Source organism: Rousettus aegyptiacus, unplaced genomic scaffold, assembly GCF_014176215.1.
Source record: "Rousettus aegyptiacus isolate mRouAeg1 unplaced genomic scaffold, mRouAeg1.p scaffold_m13_p_6, whole genome shotgun sequence".
Taxonomy (NCBI): Eukaryota; Metazoa; Chordata; class Mammalia; order Chiroptera; family Pteropodidae; genus Rousettus; species Rousettus aegyptiacus.
The window spans coordinates 82,108,683-82,124,312 of record NW_023416309.1 but is presented as its reverse complement, the minus strand read 5'-3'; the positions used below and the strand labels follow the sequence as shown (position 1 = coordinate 82,124,312).

General features: G+C 35.4%; 1 protein-coding gene across 1 annotated transcript in view; it reads left to right on the top strand.

Moving 5' to 3' along the window:
• CRLF3 (cytokine receptor like factor 3) overlaps positions 1-15,630 on the top strand; it is a 30,744-nt gene that overhangs the window by 3,706 nt on the left and 11,408 nt on the right. The window contains exons 2-6 of the mRNA XM_016152500.2: positions 6,904-7,111; positions 9,655-9,742; positions 10,242-10,419; positions 11,880-12,102; positions 12,738-12,870. Coding sequence (XP_016007986.2) covers positions 6,904-7,111; positions 9,655-9,742; positions 10,242-10,419; positions 11,880-12,102; positions 12,738-12,870 — 830 coding nt within the window. The remainder of the gene's footprint in view (positions 1-6,903; positions 7,112-9,654; positions 9,743-10,241; positions 10,420-11,879; positions 12,103-12,737; positions 12,871-15,630) is intronic.

Below are 15,630 nucleotides of genomic sequence, written 5' to 3'. Positions count from 1 at the left end.
ATAGTTATATTTCACTCTGTAAAATGAATGTGTTGGCTTTTGTGCGCCTTTTAGTTAGTGTGATTCAGAGTCTCTTAGGGCATTGACAAAAGCAGTCTCTGCTCTTTCCTGGGACCTAAGTAAGATACGATTTTGTGAAGACCCTGCCCAGTTCTGGCCAGTGGTGCCCCTTTGATCCTGCTACTACAAGTGTGGTCCATGACCACAGCAGTGCCATTATGATCTGAGAGCTTGTGAAGAATGCAAAAATCAGGCCCCACCCAGATCTACTGAACCATAATCTATACTTTAACGAGATTGCCAGGTACGATATGTATACACATTAAAACTTGAGGCACACTGTGTTAGAGTACATCATTACCACTTCATTAGCTCTCAACTGATTTCTGATGTGTTATAAATTGTTGTGGTTTATCTTCAAGATTAAAACATTGTTTAGAATATTATAGATTTGTTGGATAATTATACAATGATATTCAAGTGAATAATTAACAGTCTCAAGCCAATGCTATCCTAGCCTGTCTTAATATCTGTAATGTGACCATTTGTCTTTCTTAGTTTCTTTTTAATTTTTAACAGTTGATTTCAGATAATTTCTTGAAGATTTAAATAGTAATATTGATATTCCTAATGTACAACACCAGAGTCTCAGTTGATTATTCCCACAGGAGTTGAAAACACATAGCATGCTAGTTAAAGACCAGGACAGATATAGAACTCAGTGTGTGGGGGGGAGAACTTATTTCAGAAAAACAGGGCAGGAAGTCTTAGTAGCTCAGCAAAGAAAAGAAAGCTATTATTGCTTCTTTTATCTCCCACTTCCCCTTCTGTTACCCATTTTCAAAACAGTCCAAAATCTGTTTGAAATAATTTGTTACTGCGCTAGTAACAATGTCCCTATTATAGTGTTCTAAGAAAAGGTTAAATCTAGAGTTGGGGAAAACCAAGAATGGATGAAATAATTTAAAAATAATTCATGATTCTGCTACTTACAGACAACCACTTTTAACATTTTGGTGTATCCTTCTAGACATATTATTTTGAAAAATTGAGAGACCATTGTATATGCAACTTCATATTCATATTCATATCTTTTGGTTAGTATTACATCATTTAGTATGCAAATTTCCCATGTGCAATCTAATTTTTAACATACAGATGAATAGAGTCTATTACATAGGTACCTATGGAGCATTCGTTGGTAGTAGGCTGAAATGTATTGATTCAAGTACATCAAAATACTAGAAGCAAAGCTCTAGAAGCAATACTAAATAATTAACAACCAAGAAAAGATCCTGTATATTTATATTGGCTTTTCAGTCATCTTTTCTCTAATAAGTCTTTTCACAAATTGTCTTTAAACATAATACCCTGCAAGCTGCTTGTTGAATCCAAAAGTGACTTGAACTATAGAATGATACAGATGAGAATTAAAACAACCATTCTGAATCAATAATGTTAAAACCAATGATGTTAATTAAAAAGTTCGAATGTCATAGAAGTACCTAGTTTTTCTCTAATTTTTTCCCAATGTAAATTATTATGTGTGTATAATTTTGGTAGAGACTTATTCTTATTACTGTAAGCCCGGTAAATAATAAGGCTAATTTGTGATCTAAAAGGCCAAACAGATGTAGGATGGGTTTATTAAGGAGTATCAATGAATCACTTATATTTGCAGTTATTTTACTTTGTTAGTACTTAACCCTATTAGCCATGAAGCCTTGAGAAACTTAACTTTCCTGATCCTCACCTACTTGCTTTTTGTTCAGTGAGGATAAGGATTGTACCTACTTGGCCAATGTGGGAATTAAAATGAAGTGTATTTAAAATGCTTAGCATAATGTCTGGGACATACAAAGTACTTAATAAATATTAGCAGTAATAATAATATCACCGAATATTGTTTTTATTCAAGGTAACATTCCCTACTTCTCCAATTGGCACCTTATTCTTTAAATGTCTCCTGCTCTCTTTCCAGCAGAATGCTTTTTTTTTGAGCTCTGATGGCAGTGTGTGGCTATCCTGCTTATATAATAACTTAATAGTACATTTTATTATAGTTACATGTGCATGCAACGATCTCCTTTACCAGAATGACAGTTTTTTGAGGTCAGGACCATGCCTTATTCATCTTTATAACCCCAGTTCCTGAAACATACTAGACCTCAGTAAATACTGAATGAATGCCTTTATGAATGTTCTGGGTGTCATTTTGCAGACTTTCTTTTTCTGTTGTCCATGGTCTTCATTATATGTACCCTATTCATGAATGCAGATAATCAAGAATTAAACATTTGTTTTATCATACGATTTGGTTATTTGTTGCTACATAATAAACTATGCCAAAGCATATCGGCTTATAAAGCAATCATTTTATTTGCTTGCTATTCTGGGGATTGACTAGGGCTCTGTTGGCCATTTCTCCTGATTTTGTTGGCAACACTTATTAATTTCCCGAATTACACATTCTGTTCTGTTTTTTACTTTGATGGCAGCTGAGGCTGGAATGGTCAGGATAGAATGTTCACTTACCTGTTTGGAGCTTTAGTGGTAGCAGGACTTAGTTGAAATTTTGTCATGGCTGATCTTGGATGCCAGTCTCTCTCTTCCTCCCTCTTTTTCTTCCTCCCACCCTTCCCACTCTTCTCCCCCTTCTACTTACTCTCTCCAGAAAGATAGACATACTTCTTACATGGTGACTCAGAACCCCCAAAAGTGAAAAACAGAAGTTGCCAGGTCTTCTTAAGGCTGAGCCCTGGAACCGGCAGAGCATCAGTTTCACTGTGTACCTATGCACATATGACTGCATTGCTAGTCACAGGCCCAGCCTGTTTTCGAGAGGAGAGAGCTGTACAAGGATATAAGTACCAGGAGACATGGTTTGTGGTTCTTTGGAGGCCACTAATGTAACAGACTATTACATCATATAATAAAGATTTTCTTTTTGAAAATTTTCATATAAGCATTTAAAAAATAGCCTAACCATAAAAGAAATAAGAAAGAAATGTAGCAGCACTCAGGAGTCTGAACATGACTCGGACAATACAAATTCTCTGTCACTTTACTAGTTCTCCGATGTGGGCAAGTTCATCTCTTTGACTGATATGTTACTCATCTACAAATACTTTCTTCATTGGGTCGTAGAATTTAAATGAGACCATGGATGTAAGTACCTGGCACAAGTAGGTGTTCAGTAGACGATAGCCGTTACTATATTGTTATTGCTGTCATTGTTATTATTTTTAATGATTAATGTCTTGGTATAGTGCAAAGACAAATAGCTAAGGCAATACATTTCATTTAACTGAGAAGAAACCTTCTGGTTAGCTTCTTCAGTTTCCGTTGACTATTATATCTTTGTCTTTTATTTTTGATCATTATGTTCTAATTAATAGTATTTTTGAAGCCTGTCTCTAATTTTAAAATAGTTATAGTTTCCTATTAGCAAAACAATTGATAAAATAAATTCTTAGACTAAACGTGGAAGATAATTCTTTTTTTTTTTTAATAAAATCATGAAAATGCATGTTCAAGAAAAAATAGAGGAGATTCCAGTTACTTAATTTCCTGAATTACACATTCTGTTCTGTTTTTTACTTTGATATAGCTACTATATATTGCCACTTAAGACCAGAGATGTCTTAAATCAGATTCTGCATAGGTTTTATGAATTATTAGTAGCTAAACTCTAGAGGAAAATTTATAAGTCACTATTGTCTTAGAGGGCTGTGAAGTGTATATTTACTAGGCTTTCGAATGGTTTAGTATTGACGTATAAACTGGATGGCTTTTTAGCATTTTGTGAACTCATCCCTATGTTAAAACTTTAAAAATACAGTTGCTTTGGGATTAGATTCAACTGCATTGGAAACTTCATAAATAAATTTTAATGGTCTGTTATAGTAGAGGTTTTGGTGGAAAATTGGTTCATAATATTATTAATCAATATGAACAATGTATATTACAGTTTCCTTTTTGAGGCTTTCAGTTGTGATCATTTCTATTCTTAAATCTGCTTTGTTACAAACCATCACAGTTATTTTGCCCTAGAATGACTAGGTGGCATTTGGGGCTGACTGGTTGACTATGAAAGGATTCTTCCTGCAAAGACAAGAAATACGTGTTACTGCAGGAAGTGACTCAGTCAATACATAATTTATAGGTTTACCTGGGAACTCTTTCAGATTGGATCTGTAAGTACTAAACAGCTTGGTGCAGTAAAAAGACCACGGTCCTTGGAGTCAGACTATTTCTGGCACTGGAAAGCCTTCACTTTCTTCAACATAAACAATAAAGACTGAGTTGTTATGAAGATTTAAGGAGGTAATGGTGAACACTTTGGACCATGGTACCACATCAAATAGGAACAAATTTACTCAGTAGTGAAGTACCCATTTTAAAAATTTTCATAAAGCCCAGGAAATGAACTTGATTAGTTACATGATTGTATTAAAGGTGATTGAGGCTTTAAAGTATGAATGGTTTCCAGAAGAAAAAATAATGTCAAAGTAGTACCAAGTTTGAAACAGTGGTTGGGATTCTATGAACAAAAGGGACCATATTTACAGGAGGTGGATTTGGAAATGGATTCTCCCTGGCCCTCTCACTGCTTTGTGTTTACATACTTCCTTTTTTTTACCCCTGAGGTTCTGAAACAAAAATAAAACATAGTCAGGCCCTGCAAAAGCTGAAGGAGCTTTTGAATTCTTTCTAAAGAGGAAATTGACTTTACCTAACCAATTCACTTCCTGTGTGTGCTGTATCCGTTAAAGAGTGAGACAGGACCTTACTGGTAATAGTGCTCAGCTGCAGAATTTCCTCTTGGTGGTGAGGGTGCGAACTGTATGTATCACAGTGCTCCGACATGTTGTCTTCATTTATTCTGGTATCTGTAAGGTCTGTCTGAGTCACCTAGAGATTTTGTTAAAAATGCAAATGCTGAGTCGGTAGTTCTGGGTAAGGCTTGAGATTTTCTGCATTTCCAACAATATTCCAGGTAATATATCAAAATCATAAGACATTCTCTCTCCAGTTCTTTTAAAAAGGTCTTAAAAGCACATGTGATTAACTTCATTGCCAGGTGCTAGTATGTTAGGGACTGATCCTCAAGGATCCCACAGTTAAGTGATGAACCAAATCAAGTACATTTAGAGTTGTGATCATTTCATTGGCCCTTTTTAAAAAAAGAAACAAACTTTGATGGGTTTATTTTATAGATGTTCTCTAGTGACTTTAAAGAGGTCAGTTAACAATCAAATTAGGCTTTCTGCTTTTTGATTTAAGGAATTCTTTTACTTACTGCACACATACCATTCATTGTAACGTACATTAATGTCAAAAGGAGAAGAAAATTGTATCCATGATCTGCTCACCCCAGCCAATGAAACTGGTCCTTTTTTTTTTATTTCTTTGTTGTTCCTAGACATGGGCATCTTTTATTTTTATGTGGTTATGAACATTTCTGTAAAAGAGTTTTGTATTCTTTTTAAATTTAGCATTAGGAAAGAAATAGAAAGTTTCTAAATTTCTCTATTAACTGTGCTTTATTAATATTTTGATATTATTATTTCTTTGTGGATTTTTCTTAGACTTCAAATGGTTTTCCTAAGAAAAAGTTAGCAAAAGGAGGTAGGGCAGTAAACATAATATGTCATATGAAACTAATATGATAGCATGTGCAAAGTAAAATATGTGTTTGCTTTAATTCAACTGAGTGGCTTATAGATAGAATTTCCCTGTTAACAGAAAATGAATTGTGTGTTATCTGTATTATTTAAAAAGACAAATCTGGTGTCTGTATAGACAACTGATCTGTTTTCAAAATATGTGTGCAGTGTAAAGACTTTCTTTTCCTGTTATATCTCTTAAAGTGGCAGTTCTTAATATGGCTCTGTGGACCTAGGGCAATGTTTCTCAAAGGGCTGCAGAATCACAGGTGTGCTTGTGAAAAGCAGTAACTCTGTCCATATACTCACTCCTCAAGTCTCTTTTCCGAGCTTCTAGTTCAGCAGGTCTGGAATGGGAACCCTGCTGTCTGAATTATAACAGGCAGCCTTATGTGATTCTTCTGCAAACCAAGTTTCAGAATTACTGCTCCAGGCAAGTCATGATTGGGATCTAAGGGAATTTGTCATCTCTGAAATTGAATACATTTCTTTTGGGTATGGATTATTCATTTTTCTGGAAAGAGGGTCTATAAACCTCTCAGTGAGTATTGCAAAGAGGACCATGACTCAAAAAAAAGATTAAGTCATTGTCCCAGAAGTGTGTTTTTCATGAACATTTCCTGTCTCCTATGAGCCTCTTTGGTTTTTAAATAAATTCTTAGTTTTTTTTTTTTTGGCATAATGAGGGCATGTTATCCATGAGTTGATTTTTCTTTGTACATTGTGGCTTTCTAATCTACCATTTCTTCTCTTCAGCAAAGTGAATTTTAATCCCCCCCCCAATTTAAAATCCTTTTGTACTGAAATGTATTATTGCCAAGAACAATTTTGTGCAGGTAATACTTTCTAACATTTATTTATTGAGAACAGTGGTGTGCCAGTTGTTTTACTAAGTGCAATATAGATTTTTTAAATTTAATCCTTATAGCAGTTCCATGAGGTAAGCATTATTATATTCATGTGAAGAATAAGGAATTTGAAGCATGGAGTGCTTAATTAATTTGACCATATTGACATAGTTTGTGAATAATGGAACCAAAGTTTGAGCCCATTCTGTCTCATCTGAAGGTTAATCCTATGCAAGTCTGCAAGTTTGTGCAAATGAATCACATTTGGTTTATCTACAAATAGATGACGATGCTTGGGTAGTACCTCAAAATTATTATAGATGAAGCTTGTAGATTAGCCTTTTGTAGCAGTTCTGATTCTAAGTTTTTATGTTATTTCTTTTCAGATCAAAGAGAGTGCATCACAGACAAGAGATGTTCTCAAACAACATTTTAATGACTTAAAGGGAACCCTTGGGAAGCTCCTGGATGAGCGATTGGTGACTCTCTTGCAAGAGGTGGACACCATTGAACAAGAGACCATTAAGCCATTAGATGACTGCCAGAAGCTTATAGAGCATGGAGTTAACACTGCAGAGGACTTGGTCCAAGAAGGTGAGAATCCAGGGAGCCTATTAAATGTGGCAAATTCAGATTGACATTTTGCTGATTTCTCAGTATATCAGCAGGTTTATTGACATCTGTAGGGTGCTTAGGATGTTCCTACCTTGGGACAGTTTGTAATATAGGATGACAGATATGCCGTGAGGTATCCCAAGGTAAGTGCAATTAAAGTATGTATTATAATCATTCACAAAACAAGAAGTATATGATTTTTCTCAAATGGTTCTGATAGTATCTCACTCACTGTTAACAGAGCGATATTAAGGTCATTTTAAGGCATAAAACATTTTCAGAGTATTTATGGTTTATAGAATTTAATTTCATTGTTCTTTTTAGTAGGTTAAGGAATATGACTAGTGTTAACTCTTGAAATTGTAGTTATTATATTTCTTTCTCTAGCTATTTATTTTGGTTGAAGCATACCCAAATCTTGCCTTGCTACCTTCTTGGCTACCTGTCTTCCTCCTTGCCTCCTTTCTCCCTTCCATCTCTCCCTTCTTTCCCATAAGTCTTTGTTAGGTACATTGAATAAAAATTCTGCCCTTTGGGGTTCACATGTGAGAGAGGCATACATACTGAGAGAGATCTAAGACCTTATGGGAGCACAGAAGGAGAAGTGCTTAGCTCTGAAAGAGTGTAGGCTAGCTTTCTGTCAGAGGTCCACAAAGGCTTGAAGAAATTCATCAAGCAGACAAAGGAAGAAAAGGAAGTAACAGCATGATTAGAAGCAGGAGTAATATCAGGGATCTTTTGAAGTGTTTTAGGCAGCAGAGTTACACAGTCAGATTTGCATTTTTAATATGACGCTGCCTACAGTTTAGAGACTGGATTTGAGATTGTGAGACTGGAGGTAAAATAGACTGACTAGAAAGTTGCAGCAATAATCAGATAGGAAATAATGAGGGCAATGACAGGTGAAGATGAGGCAGAGCTGGTTTTAAAATTTTTCAGAGATAGAATTATTGATGATTTTAGTTATCAATATATGTTAATTATGGGTGGTTGACCGTATATGGGTTAAAGGAGAAAGGGAAGGATTTAGGATGACCAGAACCAGCCCGATTTTGGATGACTGGGTGAACTCTATTATTTACTGACTTAGGAAACAAATGAGAAAGGGTGGACTTTGGTGAATACTTAAATGCATTCTTTTGGGGCATGTAGAGTCTGAAGTGCTTAAGATGCCAAGAAATAATTGAGAATGTGAGTATGATGCTTAGGAGAGAGATAATACCTAGAGATGTCAATACGGCAGTTAATGGTGCATACATCAGATCTGAATCTCTGATAATAAGAAAAATCATCAAGAGATAGTCTACGGTATGAGAAGAGAAGGCAGCAGAGGTTAGAACTGTAAGGGATGCCAGTATTTAAAGGGCAATTAAGGAAAAAAGAGCCAGAGAAAGAGATTGAATACAGTTCATTCTGCAGATTGAGTGCTATGAGTGACTTAGGATAGAAAATGTACATGGCTCACAACTCTGTTATTCCAATGGGAAATTAACCCCCTTTTTGTTCCCCCTTAGACTATGGTACTAGTGTTATCTTTACATGCCAGTTACATTTTTGTCTTATCTTTAGTGAGAAGTGCTTATCTGCCACTGACTGTAACAGTGCCTTTGAGAAATTTTTTTTTAGTAGGACCACAGAATATCTTTCCCTGGAGGCTCTGCTTTGGAAACAAAACCAGAAGCAGTTGAGCGCAGATCGGGAGTATACACCCATCACCCTGAGGACTGAGAAATATTTTTAGTTTAGAAAATAAATCTCTTGAGGCACATACACGTTTGTTACAGCATCTGATGCTTCAGTTTTTTTATACTTCAGAAGTATTTTTGATTTAAACCTCTTTCCTCCCTTCTCCCTAGGGAGAAAAACTTATTTATGGAATTTTGAGGATTTTGAGGCAGTGTTCACTGTATCTCTGTGTTCTTTTTGGTTGAGGGAGAAGGTCATGTCATGTGGCCTCAAAAAACTTGAGTAATTCCAAGGCACATTGAGATAGAAAAGAGTTTTGGTGGTGTTTTTCAGGGCTGTGGAAGGACATAGAAGTTTGTCATTTTCTTTTTATTGTTCTGTTGAGTAATTTCTAATCTAATGCGATAGCGTTTTGTGAAAACATGGTGGTATCATATGGTTTTATAAGGCCCTGTGCCCTATTACTCCTGTCAGGGTAATATTTGTACTGGCTCCTGTTAGTGTTAATAAAGTTTCTATAGGAGAGATGGAAAAAGTCCCTGGGCCTTCTGCTTTGTATAAAGTTGATTTGACATACTACACTTCCTTGTGTAGAGTAGAATATACATCTCTGGCAAGACGTCACCATTGTGTACCCCTTTTCCTCTTGAGCTTACCCGGAGAGCCTTAGAATCACTTCTACAATAGTGTCTGCTTTTACTTTTTGGGAATTTGGCTGCAGCATCACTTAAGAAAATTGTTTGCAAGAAAACCAGAGACCTACGTAGGCACAGGATGTGTTGATTACTTATAATGTGACTATTTTTCACTATACTAGTTCTCATTCCTGATTGTAGGTGAAATCGCCATTCTTGGTGGTGTAGGAGAACAGAATGAAAAACTATGGAGCTTTACCAAAAAGGCCTCACACATTCAGTTGGACAGGTAAAAGAGTTAGTGCCTTTGGGGCTTACTTTTAAGCACTTAAACTATCTGCTCTCCCCCTTCCATTAAAATTTCTAATTAAGGGAGATAGAGAATATATTTTTCAGGGTTTCACTGCTCATTACCAATATTACTAATATGAAATAGTTGTGATTGTAATCTTTGGTGTAATATTACTACAGATTTTCTTCAATTCTAATGTGTAAGAGAATTGTTACATTTTAAAAATTCTGAACATAACATTGAAATTGGGGTCATATCTCGGTAAAACAAATGTTTTGGTATAAACTTGACAACTGTGATCCTACCAACTTTTTATCTTCTTGCTTATATTTATTTGAGAAGAGAATCTTTATGTAACATCCTGCAAAGCCCCAACTGCCATGAGCATTATTTACTGGGAGTTTCTGCATCCTTATAGTGTATGGTTTAAAATATTCTTTATATTTTTAACTCTCAGTTTAAAATCCTCATAAATACATGAGTTTTGTTTCTTCAGCTTGCCAGAAGTGCCTTTACTGGTTGATGTGCCTTGTTTATCTGCTCAATTGGATGACTCAGTTCTTAACATAGTGAAAGACCACATTTTTAAGCACGGAACGGTAGCATCTCGCCCGCCAGTACAGATAGAAGAACTAATAGAGAAACCTGGAGGCATCATTGTACGATGGTGTAAGGTACGTAATTCAAAATTATAAAAATGACTTCAACGTTGTGGATTTGGAGATTTGAGGGCCTTAAATTTTTTTTTTATTAACTACTTTTGAATATTCTCTTTATAAACAAAAATCCCTTTTCCTTTACAACTAAAATAAACTTACAAGGAACTTGAACTGAGGTAGCACTTCCAGTTTGAGATAAACAGTTTTGAAGGTATTTTTTTAAATCTCTATATCACAACATTGTTTCTCAGAACATATTTTCCAAACTTAACTTTTAGTGAGTTGAGGATTGCTCCCATTTCTGTTTTATTAGAAACGTCAAATTATGATAGTCAGTATTTGGGTGTCTTATATTTTTCTGTTCAACACTAAACTAATACCTCTGAAATACAATTTCTAAAGTATGGTTTCTTTGTACTCTCAGCATTGCTGAATATTTTGTGTTTTAAGTCAATTATGTAGATGAAATACCATATTTTAGATAGAAACTATATCCACATGAGTCATAGTGTCTTTCTTGGCTGTTGACAGATACATCATTCAGAGGCAGGGTGCTCAGCTTCTGGAAACTATTTTCTTTTTTTGTCTGTTTGATTTTTTTGTTTGTCTTTTGGAAACTTTTCTTAAATGGAATTTTTTCAATGAAGCCTTGGTATAGAAGAAGAAAGTAGAGATGCTTTTGTTGGTTCAAAACAAAGACTCTTATTCCATTTTTATTTTCTTACCTATCTGTGGGCCTGTAGTTTTCAGTTTATTTGCTATAAGCATTATTATTCATGCTTTCTTATGTACATGTGTAAGATTTTTTCTAAAGTTTATACCTAGCCATAAAATTATGAGATCTAAGAGGATTAGATCTCTACTCAGTAATACTAAACTCTTTCCAGTGTGATTTTAACAGTTTATCCTTCCACTAGCAGTTATGAGTTCCTGTTAACTCTGTATCCTGACCAATACTTGGCATTGTCAGACTTTATATTTTTGCCAATGTGGTATCTCATTGTGGTTTTAGAGTGTACTTTCCATATTACAAATTTGGTTGAATATTTTAACATTTTTGCTGCTTATTATTCTATAGAATGCTTATTCATGTCTTTGCTCATTTTCTTTTGGATGGTTTGTCTTCTATTAATTTTTAGGAGTTTATATATTCTGGTTATTTACTCTCAGTTAAATGAATGATATAGTTGTGGGATTTTTATTCTTAAATGTTTTATCTTTGACATTATTGTGTAGAAAGCACCATTTCTTCAAAAGAAGCATACTTTTTCATATCAGACTGCGAAGTCTAAAACACATGGTTCAACAAAGAAGGGAGATAATGATGGTGTATTCCCTATGACCTGAGAATAGCCCATATTCAGCAGGTGGGCTTGTATGCTTGGCCCAAAACTCCCCCATTCAAAATTCTTAATCAGTAATGCTGAGAGAAGTTATTCTCTGATTTTTACCTAACATAAAGCCTTTCTCCTTAGGTGGATGACGACTTTATAGCCCAAGATTACAGGCTCCAGTTCCGTAAATGTACTTCAAATCATTTTGAGGACGCATATGTAGGCTCTGAAACTGAATTCATAGTATTGCACATAGACCCCAATGTTGATTATCAGTTCAGAGTCTGCGCCCGAGGAGATGGCCGACAGGAGTGGAGTCCTTGGAGCGTCCCCCAGATAGGTCATACTACATTGGTGCCTCATGGTATGCTATTGCCTTTTCACTCCTGGAGCTTCACTATGCATAAGAACACTTGTATTCTGCACTAAAGGCAGCACACTGACAACCCTTTTTTTCTAAGGCTAAACCCTGAATTAATGAGAACAACATGGAACATATTTTTCACTTCCTATTCAAAATAGTTTATGTGACTTTTGAGAAATTTTCATCAGTTCTTCAGTCCAAAATAGTGCCAGACAGAATTAGTAGCATCCCCTAAAGCCACAGATTTTAAATATTGCAGCAGGAGATTGCAATATTTGATCCACACCTTCAATATATACTAGGTAGAGGCTTTTTCTTAAAAGTTGTATGATTTGAAATTGATTTCTCCTGTATTACTAGTTAACAAATTTAGACTCATTTGTTAATTCTTAATCAGGTTGGAATAAACTCAAACATGATTTTATTAGATAGGTGATAACACTTATTTGATCTCCCATGCCAAAATTGTGTAAGAATAGATTAAAAGCCTTTTCCTGGAATCGTTTCTTTTATTGAACTTGTCTATGACCCCTAAGAGTAGTCTCTTCTCCTTCCGAGTTTTATTTAATGTCTGTGTGCTGAAGATATTCCTTAAAAGAATCTAATAATTTTCAATGTCTTTGCTTTTTAAAAAGAGTGGACAGCTGGCTTTGAGGGGTACAGTCTGAGCAGTCGAAGAAATATAGCACTCCGGAATGATTCTGGATCCTCAGGTGTTCTCTACTCCAGTGCTCCAACCTATTTCTGTGGGCAGACATTAACATTCAGGCAAGTAGATATTAAATATCTATCTGTCATGGCTTAGAAAGTATAGTGAAGTGCGTAGAGCAGATATGAGCTTTGGATTTAAAATCGTCCTGAAGTTATTCCATCATTTATAGATAGTGGTACTTTGGGGAGATTTCTCTATTTCTCTTTGCTTCAGTTTTCTCATATGTATTTATAAGGTTATTATGAATATTAACTGTGCTAATGTATATGAAATGCCTTGCTTATGCCTTATACAAAGTACGTTCTTATTATTTTTAGGTTTCTTCTTGGTAAATAGAATACTTCTCGAAAGTCGATCTTAAAAATTCAGGGGTCCAGAATTTTTAAAATATTTTCCTTTGTGAATCAAGAGTGGATATCTATGCAAGGCAGCCTATCAATGTAAATATACTATATAAATATACATAATTCTCTGTAAAGTAAAACAAATCAAGCCTCTCCTACCACCAATTAATTTTCTGTTTCTTTATCCATTTCTTCCTGTATTAGAAAAATTTCTTTTTTCTTGTTTTTATGTTATCTGAGATGTACTCTGTGTGGTCATATTTCTAAATAGCTCTTCCTAGAAACTAAAGCCCAGTTTTTGATTTAGAAAAGTGGAGCTTGCCTGATGTTCACCATACTCACTTCCATGTGCAAACACTCTTCTAAGTTTTTTAAGTCTCAAGAAATTACACAAATTGATTTAAATCTACTAAATGTCTGTAGACTGTAGGCCTCAAACAAACCATTAGCTCTTCCCTCCTCCTCCAAAGATGTCTGACTAGGATCACTTGACAGAGTGATTAGCACACTTACTTAAGCTCAGTATCATCTTAGTCAGACCTTTGCATTTTTGTCATTTTCCCTTTGAACGTGGAATGAAAATGTTTTCTCTCTTTGTTTAAAGGAATTTCAGGCATCAGCAGTTAAGTCAAGATGTGAGTAGAGGGGGGACTCTCGTACATGAGGGAGGGTCACATGGGCCTAGCTGAGGAAAGGTAAACTTTATTTAGTTTTGTGAGGATATTTGAGGGCCTCATAGTTAGAAGGGAGATTATACTCCTGTGGGCAATACCCTGATGCTCAGCCCAGGGATGCTATCCCTGCTGATGTTTCTGGAATGCTTAGAGTGCTAGAGCTAAAGAAACTTGTTACTGACTGGCTATTAACAGTCTCTAGAGTCCAGTTTCATTTGGCCGCAGGTTTGCTAGCTCTCCCCTTCTACTAGGTCTCTCCTTGATTTCTTGTCTGAACATTCCTGCTTTTCCTTTAGTTGTTTCTAAGATTTCCTGATCTTACTATTTTTTAACCATATTTTTACTTTCTCTTCTCTACCACCTCTTTTCTTTAAAACGACTTGCTTTCAAACAGTCTTCCTTACTCCTAATAGCCTATGAGGTTATTGTCTACCTTTTACAGATGAAGAAACAAAAGCACAAAGAGACTAAGTGACTTGTCAGTATTCAGATCCTGGAGTCTAGCCCCAAAGTCTGTGCTCTTAACCACTGAGATACCCTGCCTCTCACAGGTAACATGAGGTGGTAAATCAAGAGGTAATAGGCTAGTTATTTTTTTAAATAATGTTTTCTTTCAAAGAACATAAAAAATTAATGTTCCAGTTATCTATTGCTGTGTAACAAACCACCCCAAAATTTAGAAGCTTAAAATAACAATAGTCCTTTATTTTTCTCGGGAAACTACAATTTGTGGGGCTTAGCAAGGACAGTCATCTCTGCTTATGTAGTGTTAGCTAGGGTGGCTTGATGAGGGATGGTAGATCTGTTTCCAAGATGGCTCACTCAGATGACTGGCAAATTGATTCTGGTTCTTGGTACCTCTCCATGTAGGCCTCTTCCGCAGCTGCTTGGGCTTCCTCATAGCATGGTGGCTGGGTTCCAAGAATGAGCATCCCAAGAGATAAAAAGTGGAAGCTGCCAGTTTCTTAAAGCCTGGGCCTAGAAATTAAGAGTGTCACTTCTGTCACATTGTGTTGTTCAACCAGCCACAGAATTCAGATACCAGGGAAGGGATATACCCCTCTTCTTGATGGGAGAAATGTCAAAAAGAATATGGGGGCTTTATCTTAGGAATGCTGTTGTTGATAACTAGTAGAAAGAGATCACTTGGGATATGTGAATTTGGTTTGATGCTTGCCTTTGGTTAAGCATTAGCATTCCCTTTTCTGAATGAATTTAAGCTTGAAGAGATCTTTCTTTTTTTTGTACAAGGCTGGTCTCTGTGATTACTAGGTGTCTCTTCAATACTAATTGTTAGCTCTTCCTGTTTTTTTTTTTTTTTAAATTCTAGTCTAATTTAATCTTTCCTGGAAAGTCCCAATAGGTCATATAGTCTCTACTAGGTTTAAGAAGTTAATTTGTTTTTAATTAAGGTCTTTGAAATCTCATGAATTTTCCCTTATTGAGACAGAATGCACTGTCCCAGGGACAATACAGCTTTGCTGGGGTTTTATATTTTTACAAAGTTATCTCCTCTAGAGATATGGTATGTAGTCTTTTGAGGTCGAAGCTTGGCTCTTATTACAAGTGTAGGAAATGTCAGACTCTTTATTATAGACTTGGGTGAGATAATACAGCTTGTTTCTTAAGTTCTTTAGGATCCCATTCTCTAGCTTTTCATTTGTTTGTAGAGAGAGGATTACTTGAAATCATGGAGGCATGTCTATTTGGAGTATTTATAATATAATAGCTATTATATTATAAATAGCTATTATACAATATATATAACATACAATAGCTATTCTTCTCAGATAATGTA